This window comes from Octopus bimaculoides, chromosome 8, assembly GCF_046866305.1.
Source record: "Octopus bimaculoides isolate indiv1 chromosome 8, ASM4686630v1, whole genome shotgun sequence".
Lineage (NCBI taxonomy): Eukaryota > Metazoa > Mollusca > Cephalopoda > Octopoda > Octopodidae > Octopus > Octopus bimaculoides.
Genome location: NC_142935.1, coordinates 88,449,059 through 88,464,943, shown reverse-complemented (window position 1 = coordinate 88,464,943; position 15,885 = coordinate 88,449,059). Strand labels below are relative to the sequence as shown.

The 15,885-nt window shown below is 38.7% G+C and overlaps 1 protein-coding gene across 1 annotated transcript in view; it reads left to right on the top strand.

Moving 5' to 3' along the window:
- Positions 1–15,885, top strand: part of LOC106868782 (transforming growth factor-beta-induced protein ig-h3) — a 52,377-nt gene that overhangs the window by 12,361 nt on the left and 24,131 nt on the right. Inside the window, exons 2-3 of the mRNA XM_014914200.3 lie at positions 4,298–4,457; positions 11,695–11,825. Coding sequence (XP_014769686.1) covers positions 4,298–4,457; positions 11,695–11,825 — 291 coding nt within the window. The remainder of the gene's footprint in view (positions 1–4,297; positions 4,458–11,694; positions 11,826–15,885) is intronic.

Here is a 15,885-nt window from a genome sequence, read left to right as displayed (position 1 = left end):
GGAAGGGCATCCAGCTGTAAAAACTCTGCCAGATCAGATTGGAGCCTGTTGAATCAAATGAAGTCATTGTTGTGGTCAATGACAGTACCACCTGACTGGTATCCATGTCAGTGGCACAAAAAAAGCACCATTCAAGCGTGGTCAGTGCCAGTACCGCCTGACTGGCCATCATGCTGGTGGCACTTAAAAAGCAACTACTACACTCTTGGAGTAGTTGGTGTTAAGAAAGGCATCCAGCTGTAGAAACTTTGCCAGATCAGATTGGAGCCTGGTGTAGCCTTCTGGCTTGCCAGCCCTCAGTCAAACCGTCCAACCCATGCCAGCATGGAAAGCAGACATTAAACGACGACGACGATAATGATGATATATAGATATATATATGCATGTGTGTATGTATTGACCACTAAATCCACAAGTTTTTTTTTTATCCTCTCTTTTTATTCTCTCTCTGTTTATTTCCTTTCTGTTGAAGAGCGTAGGCTCAAAATGTAAAAGACTGTCAACTTCCCAAGCATCAAACTAATACACCTGCTTGTTGTTTATACACCTGTCTTCGTCTTTTGTTTTTCTGTAAATTTCAACTACATGTAATATATATATATATACATATATAATTATGTGTATTTCTTCTATCTTAATGAATAAAAATTCTTCTGATAGAATAAATGGGTTAATAGAAACCAATGTAGCAAAGAACACAAAATAACTGTGGTTTAGTTCCTGTTTTTAAGGCAGGAACTCCTTGAAATTTTGGGTATTTGAGTATATTTAAGAATTTAAGGAATGGAGAAAACGCATGTTACAATTGCATACTTTATTCCTACATATGTTTCAAAGGATTACAACCTGTGTGATCCATAGGGATCTTTGATGTTAAAATTGTAACCTTCTCATCAGGGAAAGCATGGGAATCATCTTAAACGTAAGACTTTATGACCGATCGGTCATAATGTCTTACGTTTAAGATGATGGATCACACAGGTTGTAATCATTTGAAACATATGTAGGAATAAAGTATGCAATTATAACATGTGTTTTCTCCATTCCTTAAATTCTTATATATATATATATATATATATATATATATATATATATATATATATCATCATCATCATCATCGTTTAACGTCCGCTTTCCATGCTAGCATGGGTTGGACGATTTGATTGAGGACTGGTGAAACCGGATGGCAACACCAGGCTCCAATCTAATTTGGCAGAGGTTCTACAGCTGGATGCCCTTCCTAACGCCAACCACTCAGAGAGTGTAGTGGGTGCTTTTACGTATCACCCGCACGAAAACGGCCACGCTCGAAATGGTGTCTTTTATGTGCCACCCGCACAAGAGCCAGTCCAGGGGCACTGGCAACGATCTCACTTGGCTTGCCGGGTCTTCTCACGCACAGCACATTTCCAAAGGTCTCGGTCAGTAGTCATCGCCTCGGTGAGGTATGTATGTATGTATGTAGAATATGTATGTATGTATGTATATATATATATATATATATATATATACACGCACACATGCGCGAATTTTAAAATTCCAAATCCATACACATTCTCTGATGAAGGAAATGTGGATTACTGAAGTTCAAAAGGTCTTACCTACACATTTCTTCACACATTCCCGGAAACGGCCATAAGACTCTTTCTATTCATTGGATTCCTTTGAGGACTTCCATTTTGGATTATTATGAGCTGTAATCTCATCACTTTGGACTTGCTAATCTATTTGTATGCATTTATGCAATTACTTATCCGACTTTGATCTGGGCACAGAATTACACTGTTATATGTATATATATGTTTTTGCATGTTATGTGTTCGCATCCTTATAATGGCTTATATATGCCCTCTGTGTTTAGATATGTGTCAACTTTGATGAGGAGTATTATTGACCTTGGAACTTGTCTCTTTCAAATTAATCCTTTTATCTAATTCCTCAATAAATTGAGCCCTATGCTGTTGTTTCTTGAAAAGAGTTCACCTCAATAATTTTTCATTACCTATATATATATATATATATATATATATATATATATATATATATATATATTGCAGTTACTAATAGCTGAAATACTGTTACCATATATTTTCATATATATATATATATATAATCATCATCATTATATATATATATCAGGTTATGAAAGTTACAGAGAGGGTCATAGCCCAACTAATTAGGGAGCGAATCAATTTAGATGAGATGCAGTTTGGGTTCGTGCCAGGTAAAAGCACTACTGATGCCTTATTTCTAGTGAGACAGTTGCAGGAGAAATACCTAGCTAAGGATAAACCTCTGTACCTGGCTTTCGTTGACATGGAGAAAGCCTTTGACAGGGTCCCCCGATCCCTTATCTGGTGGTCAATGAGGAAACTTGGGATAGAAGAATGGTTAGTGAGAGCTGTGCGAGCCATGTACAGAGATGCTGCCAGTAAGGTGAGGGTTGGAAATGAGTACAGCAATGAATTCCGGGTAGAGGTAGGGGTCCACCAAGGTTCCGTCCTCAGCCCCCTCTTATTTACCATAGTCCTCCAGGCAATCACAGAGGAGTTCAAGACAGGTTGCCCCTGGGAGCTCCTCTATGCTGATGACCTTGCCCTAATTGCGGAGTCACTATCAGAACTAGAGGAGAAGTTTCAGGTGTGGAAGCAAGGTCTAGAATTGAAGGGCCTTAGAGTCAACCTAGCTAAAACCAAAATCCTAATAAGTAGGAAGGTAGATAAAACACAAACCCCTTCAGATAGATGGCCCTGCTCAGTATGTAGAAAAGGAGTAGGTAGTAACTCTATAAGATGTACCAGGTGCAAGCTATGGACACATAAGAGGTGCAGCAACATCAAAGGCAGGTTAACTAGCAAGTTAGTTTTTGTTTGTGGCAGATGTTCAGGTGCAATAAAGACTGCAAACAAACAGGAAACAACTTCTATCTCATTCCAGGGTGAAAAACTAGAGGTAGTCGATAGCTTCCGCTATCTGGGCGACCAAGTTAGTAGTGGGGGTGGGTGCGCTGAAAGTGTAGCTGCTAGAATAAGAATAGCCTGGGCAAAGTTTAGAGAGCTCTTACCCCTGCTGGCGACAAAGGGACTCTCACTCAGAGTAAAAGGCAGACTGTATGACGCATGCGTACGAACAACCATGCTACATGGCAGTGAAACATGGGCTGTAACTGCTGAGGACATACGTAAGCTCGCAAGGAATGAAGCCAGTATGCTCCGTTGGATGTGTAATGTCAATGTGAATACCCGTCAGAGTGTAAGTATCTTGAGAGAAAAGCTGAACATTAGAAGCATCAGTTGTGGCGTGCAAGAGAGACGATTGCGCTGGTATGGACATGTGGTGAGAATGGATGAGGATAGCTGCGTGAAAAAGTGCCACACCCTAACAGTTGAGGGAACCCGTGGAAGAGGTAGTCCCAGGAAGACCTGGGCTGAGGTGGTGAGGCAAGACCTTCGTACATTGGGCCTCACCGAGGCGATGACTACTGACCGAGACCTTTGGAAATGTGCTGTGCGTGAGAAGACCCGGCAAGCCAAGTAAGATCGTTGCCAGTGCCCCTGGACTGGTTCTTGTGCGGGTGGCACATGAGATGCACCATTTTGAGCGTGGCCGTTGCCAGTACCGCCTGACTGGCTCCTGTAGGATTTTCGAGCGAGATCGTTGCCAGTGCCCCTGGACTGGCTTGTGCGGGTGGCACATAAAAGACACCATTTCGAGCGTGGCCGTTTTCATGCGGATGACACGTAAAAGCACCCACTACACTCTCTGAGTGGTTGGCGTTAGGAAGGGCATCCAGCTGTAGAAACTCTGCCAAATCAGACTGGAGCCTGGTGTTGCCATCCGGTTTCACCAGTCCTCAGTCAAATCGTCCAACCCATGCTAGCATGGAAAGCGGACGTTAAACGATGATGATGATGATATATGAAAATATATGGTAACAATATTTCAGCTATTAGTAACTGCAATTGCTAGTTGTACAAAATATGCCTAATATATTGAAATATATTGACCAACTTTGTAGACAAAAAGATGTACACACCGTAGGACTTATTCTTCATATGCCTAGTACTTATTCTATTGGCCTCTTTTGCTGAACTGCCAAGTTACAGGGACATAAACACATCCACATCAGTTGTCAAGCGATGGGGGAGGGGACAAACACAGACACATACACAAATACACACACACACACCCACACACACATTTGTCTGTTAATAATCTAGCAGAAAAAAATGGTTGTTCTCATTGAATGTAGCTCAAATTATCCTACTAATTATGCCTTATTATTTTCTTCCTCAAGTTTTTGAAGTTGTTGAAGAAAGCAAACCTTGACAGCATACTGAGGAACCCTTATTCCAAATTCACAATATTTGCTCCAACTAATGAAAGCTTAGAGAAACTACCTGACAAGATAAAAAGAAATTCCACACTTATGAATTCTATCCTCAGGTTCCATTTAGGTAAGATATCCTTAATCCTTTTGTCTCCAAATTTCCATCGAAATACATTGCTTTTGTTTCAATTCATTTTTTTGTTGAATCATTACATTACAGGGACATAATACCAGTTATCAAAGTGGTGCTGGGAGACAGATACAAACATACACATACCCGCACACACACACATACATACATACATACATACATATATATATATATATATATATATATATACACATACATATATATACATACATATATATATATATAAATATACACACACATATATATACATACATATATATATATAAATATACACACACACACATATATATACATATATATACATACATATATATATATATATATAAACATATATATATATATATTTATATACACAAGCTTCTTTCAGTTTCCATTGACCAAATTCATTCACAAGGCTTTGGTCAGCATGAGGCTATAGTAGAAGACACTTGTCCAAGTTGCCACATAGTGGGACTGAACCTGGAACCATGTGGTTGGTAAGCAAGCTTCTTTGCACACATGTATATAATGTACCTATGTATATAATGAGAATTTAAAAAAGTAACTTTTATTCATTATTAAGCTGGTGTTTGGGATATAAATTAACACAAAATGTTATATATATATACACATTTATATATACACACTCTTTTATTCTTTTACTTGTTTCAGTCATTTGATTGTGGCCATGCTGGAGCACTGCCTTTAGTCAAACAAATCCACCCTAGAACTTATTCTATTGGCTTCTTTTGCCGAACTGCTAAGTTATGGGGACATAAACACACCAACATCGGTTGTCAAGCAATGGGGGAGGGGACAAACACAGACACAAATACACACACACACACACACACACATACATGCGATAGGCTTCTTTCAGTTTCTGTCTACCAAATCCACTCACAAAGCTTTGGTCGGCCTGAGGCTATAGTAGAAGACATGCAGTGGAATTGGTGCAGAAATTACATACTCCAAAGGAATTTAAAGATAACATAATCCAATGGTAGAGTAAGAAAATCCATGAATCAGGTATTTTTGATCAGATAGAACATAGAAGACCTGTGTGAACATGTGGTATATTGTCAAAATAAAATAAACAAACAATAAAATTAACAATAACAGGCAAGAGGATGCGGATGCTCAGTAAAAAGGGAGAGTTTTTGACATTTCAAGCATAGCTCTTCGTCAGAGAAGAGAAAGGGAAAAGTCCAAAGAAGGAAAAGAAATTGCCAACAGTATGTGTATAGTTACATAACTACACATGTGCTGTTGGCAATTTCTTTTTCTTCTCCAGACTTTTTCCTTTCTCTTTTCTGATGAAGAGCTATGCTTGAAACATCAAAAACTCTCTCTTCTTACTGACCGCAAAACTAATGCATTCCTTGTTGTCTGTTATTGCTAATTTTATTGTTTGTTTATTTGAACTGACTATATATATATATATATATATATATATATATATAGGGAGAATTCACAAATGAACAAAAGATGAAGACAGGTGGTGTAGAAAACAAACAGATGTATTAGTGTAACGCTCAGGAATTGAAAAAGTCTTTAACGTTTCAAGCCTACGCTCTTCCACAGAAAGGAACACAGAAAGAAACAAGGAGAGAAACAAGAAGAGAAAAAAAATGGTGGGGGGACTGTATATATATATATATATATATATATATATATATATATATATATGCACACACACACACACACACATCAGTTTATAGGACTCATGTAGATCATTGTATATATAAGTATATATTTACTGTAGGCACAAGCATGGCTGTGTGGTAAGAAGTTTACCTCCCAACCAAATGGTTCCAATTTCAGTCCCACTGCATGGCACCTTGGGCAAAAGTGTCTTCAGGCCAACCAAAGCTTTGTGAGTAGATATGGTAGACGGAAACTGAAAGAAGATCATTGTATATATATATATATATATATATATATATATATATATATGTGTGTGTGTGCATATGTATATTTATACATGTGTGTCTTTGTGTTCATGTTTGTCCCACCATCACTGCTTGACATATGATGTTATTTTCCTGTTGATAATATTCTACAAGTCCCTGCCTGGGACTGAACTTAGAATCTGAGTATTAGTAGCTTGTGCTCTTGTCCACTACACTATATGCCTGTGGGCAATTATAGAGTGAATTTTAGGGCTTATAAACCTAGTATTTTATCTTTTCTTAATACTGGTTCCCATGTTACATTCATATCTGCACTAGGTCTGCTTAGGAGGTTATTGTACCCTAGCATATGTGCAGCCTCTTTTAATTTTTGTATTTTCCATTGGTGTTCTCAGTTGACTATTTTAACTTCATCCCACAGCGGGAGGTGGTCTCCATTTTTCCATGCATGATTGGCTATACCCAATTTTTCAACATCCCCTCATATTACAGCTTTACAATGTTCCTCTTCCTTTGCTTTAAAAGGGCAGCCTGTTTCGCATTTGTATAGCTTACCACAACTGCATGGGATAGAGCGTACATAGTTTTTGGTCATATTCTCTTCTAGGCATGGATTTACTCAGAGAAGATATTTGCTAAGTGTTGAATTACTTCTGAATACTGTCCTGATGTCATATGGATCACATATCTTTTGTATCTTTTCCAAGAGGCCTTTGATATAGGGTGTGCTCAGTTTATGGGTTTCATCCTCTCCTCTTCCTAACTGGAGTAGATAGTATATTCTTCAGGTAGTTGTTGCATAGCAGATTGTTTCTTAGCCTGATCATTTCTTCCTGAAAAGACACCATTTCGAGCGTGGCCGTTTTCGTGCAGGTGACACGTAAAAGCACCCACTACACTCTCTGAGTGGTTGGTGTTAGGAAGGGCATCCAGCTGTAGAAACTCTGCCAAATTAGATTGGAGCCTGGTGTTGCCATCCGGTTTCACCAGTCCTCAGTCAAATCGTCCAACCCATGCTAGCATGAAAGGCGGACGTTAAACGATGATGATGTGTATCAGGATCACTACTTATAGTCTTTGCTTGATGTCTTAGGTATCTCTGCATTTAGGGAAATGAAGTGAAAAATAAGGGACCGATTACAAATGGTAGATGAGTTATGCATTTGTTTATCTAATTTAGAGCTGCATTTTGACAAAATTATTTCTCAAAATCAATTGCATCCTTCTCACTAAGAACATTATGTGTGTGTATATATGTGTGTATTATATGTTCATAAAACAAAGTTATTGTTACTGTAATAAGAATTTATTTCTTTTTATTCATGTTAATAAAGTATATTCAGTTTTGCTGAGATTTTTATTTGGTGTGCTGCAAAATAAATTCTCTTGGTCCAGTGTATCATAAGGTAAAAAAGTTTAGCAAGAAACTGCTGTACACCATCAGGTCCTGCAGCTTTCCAATTGCTTATCTTTTTACTCATATTTCTGGTACTGTCTTATGTGAAGTGGATAGCCTCTTGCTGGAGATAAGAAGCTGTTTGCATCAGGCTGCCTAGCCATTCAGCTGTAGTATTATCTCCTTACTTACTCCATATCTTACCCCAGAAAAGTCGACTTTCATCAGTATCAGAGACTAATCGTATCTTATAATCATTAATCTCTTGATAAAATCTTTTTTGGTTGGTTCTAAACAATTTGTTTTGCCAGTATTGCTTAATCCGTTGATCAGACCTAGTTAGCTTTGCTTTTTTTGAGGTATGCACTGCTTCAGTTCTTCTTCTTCTTCTTCTTATTATTATTATTATTGTTCAGTAGTTTTATTTTTATAACGTACTTTCACTTCACTACCGAGCGCAGCTCTGTGTGCCTTGGGTATGTGCTGTGGTTTGCTGTGATGCTCTTATGGTTACTGTATTGAAAGTGTTTTGCGTAGGATGTGTGCAGTGCCCAGTAGTGCAATTTTCTGTATGTTATATATATTTGTAAGTCCTGGTGTTTTTGTTATGTATTTGTCTGAATATTTTTTTATTATACCTAAGGCACCTACTATGATAGGAATTGTTTCTGTTTTTAGATTCCACATTCGAGTTACCTCTATTTCTAGGTCTTTGTATTTTGAAAGTTTTTCCATTTCTTTTAGGGAAACATTGTCATCTGCTGGTATTGATACATCAATTAGAAAGCATTTTTTTTTCTTCATGATCTTTGACAACTATATCTGGTCTATTTGCCTTAATTTCTCTATCTGTGTGTATTGTCATATCCCAGAGTATGGTTGCTTTCTCGTTTTCTGTGACCTTTTCTGGCATGTGTTTATACCATCTTTTTTCTGTTGTTATTCCATAGTGTTGGCATAGCTTCCAGTGTATATAGGTGTTATTCCATAGTGTTGGCATAGCTTCAGAGCAGTGCATGCTATCAAAGTGACATTGAGGGGAAGTATACAAAGCCCAATATATCTATCATGACTACCCGTCTGATAAGGGTACATCAGGCACATGCATCACAACCATATGTGCGCGACATGGTGATCTCATATCAAGGTAAACAGCGCATGACCTTGCAGGTGAGGCTCAGTTAGAATTTTCTTCAGGTTAAGTAGCTCATCCCGTTCAAATGGTCCTTGAATAAGAGTTGTTTAAGGATGTTGAATGAAACATCCATGTTTCCTGAGGTGAATTATTCAAACTCTAAAGAATTCCTCTCAACACATGGGTGTGATGCTCCCCAACTACTTCTGCTCGTGATCAGAGATGCACATATCATCAACCACTAAGGGACATGTTCAGCTGGTTATAGTCAAACAACTGACAGGCAAATCTGTGGTATTGAGCAGAATATTTGTTGTAGCCCATCTTTTATACCAAGACAAAACAAAGTACATGATAACACTTCCAATCAGAACAAGACATTTATATGTAAACATACATGCATATATGGGTACAGGAAATCAAAAAAACGTTAAACACAATGAGAAACGAAAACATAAAATGAAAACAGAAAACGAACTATTTTCGAACAACAAAAAAAACAAACAGAGAAATGAGACATGCAACATAAAGCGTATACCCCTTCGTCAGTTGCCCCTGTTCCATCTACTCCACGTTTCGAAGGCAAAGACAATACGCGACTGAACTTAGAAGGCATGACAGCCACTGCCTGGTACTGCATCAGGGCATTCTTCTTCTTCTTCTTCTTCTTCTTCTTCTTCATCTTCATCTTCATCTTCTTCTTCTTCATCATCTTCATTTTCATCTTCATCTTCATCTTCATCTTCACCATCACCATCACCATCACCATCACCATCATCATCATCGTCGTCGTCGTCATTTAAAACATTTTGATTTGGTTCCATGCAACTTAAGGTTTTATAGGCTTCTTACAGAAACCTACCTCATTCAGGCTCAGATAACCAATTCAGTTGAATGAGTTGGGTTCCTGCAAGATGCCTATGAAACTTTTAAGTTGCATCGAGCCAAATCAATCCGTTTTAGTTAATATATGTAACTCCTACTAAATGTGTCAAGTGCCTCTTTCTTTCATTTGCCTACTTGTAATATATATATATATTTCTTAGCTTGGCTTCATGAGCAAAGATTTACAGAAGGTGATGTCCACATCTGCTGCAAGTTTGTTGATGCCCAACAAGTTCAATTCAAGAAAACAGGCACAACTGCAAACTGCAGTGGAACGTAACTGACCCCAGCTTGTTGAAATGTCCTTGTATTACCTCCTTTTTTTTTTCTTGTCTGCAAGAATGGTTTTGTGGGTATCTTCAAAGGAGACTGTTACCTGGTGGACGATGAAATTTCAGGCTTTATGGTCAGGGGTAAAAATGAACCACTTGTAATGAGGAATGTGAAAGGCACCAAAGGACTTTTTAAGGACGTCATTGTACCTTTTCTTTGGTGCATCTCTATCATGACAACTAGAGGAGAATTTGCCGCACAGTGTGACGTTGAGAAGTTGATCCTTCAGCCATTCAGTCCAAAACTTAGTAGTGTTTGTATCCCACAGCAGCTTTTAAATGTTATAATTCTCTAGTCAGTTGAACAACAAAGAGCCTGGACATAGTTATTTAGTGAGCTGGAAACAAACACTGATAGATACCATAATAGGAAATTAATATAATTTTAATACTGTTTTCCTTATTGTGCACTTTTAGTACCAGCAATTAAATATTAGTGTTTTATAAGTCATTTTACTCATTTTCTTGCAATTTATCCAACATTTAAATTCAATTTTTTTTTTAATGATACAATACAGAGTTACTTCAATAAGTACCTCACAAATAAATAACTTAACCCTCTTGATACCAACCCGCCTGAGACCATTCTTGATTGTTTGATACAAACTTCCTGTTTTTAAAGTCATCTAAGTTAGGACTTTCCCTAAAGCCGCTAGCTGGCAGATTTGTCAGCATGTCAAGCAAAATGCTTAGCAGCATTTCTTCCAGAAGGCGGTGAGCTGGCAGAAACGTTAGCACGCCGGGCGAAATTCTTAGCAGTATTTTGTCTGCCGCTACGGTTCTGTGTTCAAATTCCGCCGAGGTCGACTTTGCCTTTCATCCTTTCGGGGTCGATTAAATAAGTACCAGTTACGCACTGGAGTCGATTAAATAAGTACCAGTTACGCACTGGAGTCGATGTAATCGACTTAATCCCTTTGTCTGTCCTTGTTTGTCCCCTCTATGTTTAGCCCCCTTGTGGGCAGTAAAGAAATAAGCATTTCTTCCAGTTTTATATTTTGTGTTCAAATTCTACCAAGGTCACCTTTGCCTTTCATCCTTTTGGTGTTGATAAAAATTAAGTACCAATCGAGAACTGAAGTTGATGTAATCAACTAACCTGCTCTACTGCCAAATTTCAGGCTTTGCACCAACAGACAAGAGAAATTAAAATCTTCCATCAAAATTTCGTGTTAATTTATTCCAAACTCCAATTTAATAACAAGGTTATTTTACCAAACACTTCATTATTTTAAAAATTGATTGAAACAAAGTTAGTTCTTTCTCATTTTTGTCCTCCTCTTAACTTCATCTTCCCTCTGAATTTAATTTCTGATCTTTGAATTCATTTATCAGAATCCTATTAAAATTTTGATAGAATGAAAGCTCTTGGGAATTTTAACATCTCCAATCACCCTTTACTATCTAAGGAAACATTTTACCTTTCTTCCGATTTAAATACTAATATAAAATCAAAATTCACTGGTTGAATAAGTAATCAAGTGAAACCTAAAGTTCCAAGCAAAATGAATATTTATGTAGATATAATTTATATATTGATATAAACAAATTTATATTTTCATTATATTTACAGTGTCTGATTATCGAATGACATCTAGTTTCCTTAACAACAACTTCATAAAGACCATTGCCAAATATGGTGTTCATCCTAAGCGACGCTCTCTATATATCCGTACCAACATCTACAACAGATTAGTTTCAAAAGTATGTAGGAAATTCTTCATTTATTTTCTTACTATTATTGCAGCAGTCAAGTCAGTGAGTACACATAGTGCATGCTGTGTTGTTTAGAAGTTCATTTCAAATTATATAGTTTCACATTCAATCTCAGTACATAGCAGTTGTGACATGTATCTTCTACCATAGTGTCAGGCTAACCAAAACTTTGTGAACGAAATTTAGTAGTCAGAAATTACAATGGAAACTCATCGTGTAAACACTTAAAAACTAAATTATAAATAACATTGGTGTTATATTCAAAATTATGTTTTTATAAATAAAGAAAAAATGTTGAAAGTATAAAAGATCAAATTATCAAGTAAAAGAGACCCATAACTATCTAACCAAGGAAACAAAGACAAGGGGAAAAGGCAGGGTTAAGCAGCAGAAGATGGAAGGAGAAAGTAATAGATTGTACATCCCAGAACAAATGGTGTGTTTAGCCATGCCTCATAGACATGATCGCAAAGGCATTGCCATAGAGAATATCCAGCAACATTTGTTACAGCTTCCACCTCACCTCATGGGGCTCATTTCTGAGATGGGCTGCAGTTATCTCAGTTTTGTGGATGAAATCAGCAGCATGGGATTGAAGGACACCAGAGGTCGCAAAAACAACCGACACAAACTGATAGTGACCAGTCAGGCTCTTGTATTTGTTTACTTTTTCTCTCCTTTGCATTATGAGCAGCAATACTTGGGTTTGAAAAGGTGGTGAGCTGGCAGAAACGTTAGCATGCTGGGCAAAATGCTTAGCAGTATTTCGTCCATTTTTATGCTCTGAGTTCAAATTCCTCCAAGGTCGACTTTGCCTTTCATCCTTTCGGGGTCGATAAATTAAGTACTAGTTGTGTACTGGGATTGATCTAATCAACTGGCCCCCTCCCCAAAACTTTCGAACCTTGTGTCTAGAGTAGAAAAGAATACTTGGGTTCGTGGCTAATGCAGCAAAGTTGAAGCCAGAGAATGTTGCAGCACATCATGTCCCAGATTAGGAATCTGCCTCCTTCGTATGAGAGGCGGGTTATTCCTTCCATTGGGGTGCTTACCATTCCCATGGTAAAGGCCTACTGGCTCTAGTTGTGATGGTAAGCCAGTTACTAATTATGTCATTCAGCATGTCATGTTGAGGAATCAACTTGTGTTATAACTGCAGGATAATGAATGCTGGCCAAATTCATCAACTACCACTCCACAATAGCATTTGTGCAGCTCAAACACATGGAAGCCAAGGCACTGGGCCACTCCAATACAAGTGCATTTACTACCAAGAAGGGTACTGGTTGATGAGGAGAGTACCAAAATGAGTCATGCACCACTGCTTGGCTGTGAAGCAGAATGAAGGCAGGTGGGTGAGACACTGATGTTCTAAGAATGTCTCAATCTGCCCGAAGGCATACTTGCATCTGATGTTCCAGTTACATTGGACATCTATATTCTGGGAGACAGCAAAGCCTTCAACGATCCAATCAGATAGCACTGACTCCAGTTCCTGGGCCACATCAAGTTCAGCCATCCCATGGAGTACCCTGCCGATGAGGGTGCAGCTGGAGGAGACTGAGGGAAAGTAGAACAGAAAGCTAAGTCCAATGTGGAATGGAGACCAAGGCCACCTAATTTAAAAGGTAGTTTAGGCTGTTGCCAGCCAGTGTTGTTAAAACTGACATTGCAGATCATTTCAGGACAGTGCTGGATGGCAAACTGTGAGAGGGTGACATGGTTTCTCATCATAGTGAGAAAAGGAGCTTAGGTAGGGAAAAGTAATTTCTCAAGAGGAAGAACACTGGGTGCACATCAATGAGGCACAATCTCTCAGTCACTCTAATCAAGTCCTCAAGCTTGGTCTCCACACACTCCGGTATGGCTTTCAGGAAGATTGGGGAGTCAAGAATGCAGACAGTATTCCTTTGTGTCAGCCAAGCCCCACCCCCACCCATCAAGACAGGCTGGATGCTCAGTATAGGATCCTGAAATTCAGCCTCCGTATAGTTCATGTTCATCACCTCCAACATGGAGGTGGGATGACCTGCTGAAGGTCTTCAACTACAAACTCAGCCAAACCATCTAGGATTGCATCATCCAGGTACCACACATTGAAGGGTAACTGACAATATAGTTAAGATTTTTTTGGTTTCATGATCATCTGATCACAAAACTTGTTGTAGGTAGCTTGAAATTAGCCTCTGTAAACATGTGACATTCTACAATTGCTAGCATAGATCTGAAACAATTTAACAAATAAGTATTATTGGGACAGAGAGCAGTAGTTTGACCATTGTGGTATTTAGCTATTGCTCTTAATATTCAGAGTTCAAATCTTACTGAAATCAACTTTGCCTTTGCAAGAGACACTAAGATAACCTAGCAGCCAAGTACTGGGGTCAGTCTAATCCACTGACCACACTTCATTTTGATTAATCGCCTTGTGTCATACATCTCCTCCTCCTCGTCCTTCTCATCATCATCATCATTTAACATTTGACTTCTATATGCTGGAATGAGCTGGCTGGTTTGCCTCCAAGCCAGAGGACTGCTCCAAGCTCCAGTGTCTACTTTGGCATGGTTTCTATGGCTTTATGCCCTTCCTAACACCAGCCACTTTACAGTGTATCCTGGATGCCTTTTGTCTGTAGCAACAGCTCTAGTGAGATCAATAAGTAACTCACAAGACAAAATCCCTTGGCTGAGTAGCAGTGCAGTATTTGAGGGAGGTGGTTATGTGCCAAGTGTTGAAAGACTAAAGTATAATAGAAAGACAAGACACAGGTGTGGTGGTGTTGTGGAGATGCATGGCTACCCAAGATGGAAAGGGAGAAAGAATGGTGGAGGTGAGATGTCAGGGTGTAACATCAAGATACAAGAAGATAGATATAAGAGAGAATAGGAACAGTGAATTGAAGATGGGTAGATGGGTAGGTTCATGAGATTGTGAAAAGAGAGTGACAGACAGAGATGGGAATAGAGGTAAATGCAGTGAATCAGAACATGTACCAATAATTAGCAAACCTGTACAGAAAAGTAGAAAAATATAAAAATACTACTCAATACATGTAGCAATAGTTAGTGACTACGTGCAGATATAGTAACAAAATAAATACATCTCAGCAACACGTACCAGTATTTAACAACACACAAAGCAATAGTTTGCAATGCTGTGGAGACAGTGTAGAAATATATGAAGGCTGAACACAATTTGGAGTGTGGTCAATGGTAAATATCAGTTTTGGGGGAAAGGTAAAGGAAAATAAGAGTGGATCCAACAGAAAGTAATAATAAGTGGCAGCACTTAAAGGCAGAGTAGAGTGCATCAGAATAGTAAAATGGTAGATATATGAGAAACAGTTTTAAGAACTTAATATTATAAAGCAGCTGAAGGTGGTAAGCTGACAGAATTGTTAGCGTGCTGGGTAGAATGCTTAGTGGCATTTCGTCTGTCTTTACATTCTAAGATCAAATTCCACAAAGGTTGACTTTGCCTTTCATCCTTCCGAGGTCAATAAAATAAGCACCAGTTGAGTACTAGGTTCATTGTAATCGACTTATCCCCAAAAAACAATTGCCAGCCTTGTGCTAAAATTTGAAGTCAATATTATAAAGCAGCTGTCTTGTTGTTGTTGTTGGCACTCCGTCGCTTACGACGTCGAGGGTTCCAGTTGATCCAATCAACAGAACAGCCTGCTTGTGAAATTAACGTGCAAGTGGCTGAGCACTCCACAGACACGTGTACCCTTAACGTAGTTCTCGGGGATATTCAGTGTGACAAGGCTGACCCTTTGAAATACAGGCACAACAGAAACAGGAAGAAAGAGTGAGAGAAAGTTGTGGTGGAAGAGTACAGCAGGGTTTGCCACCATCCCCTGCCGGAGCCTCATGGAGCTTTAGGTGTTTTCGTTCAATAAACACTCACAATGCCCTTCTGGGAATCGAAACCACGATCCTATGACCGCGAGTCCGCTGCCCTAACTACTGGGCCATTGCGCCTCCACTAGCTGTCTTGTAATAGGATCTATATAATTGACTCTGCACTTTTCTGAAATTTGAGTCG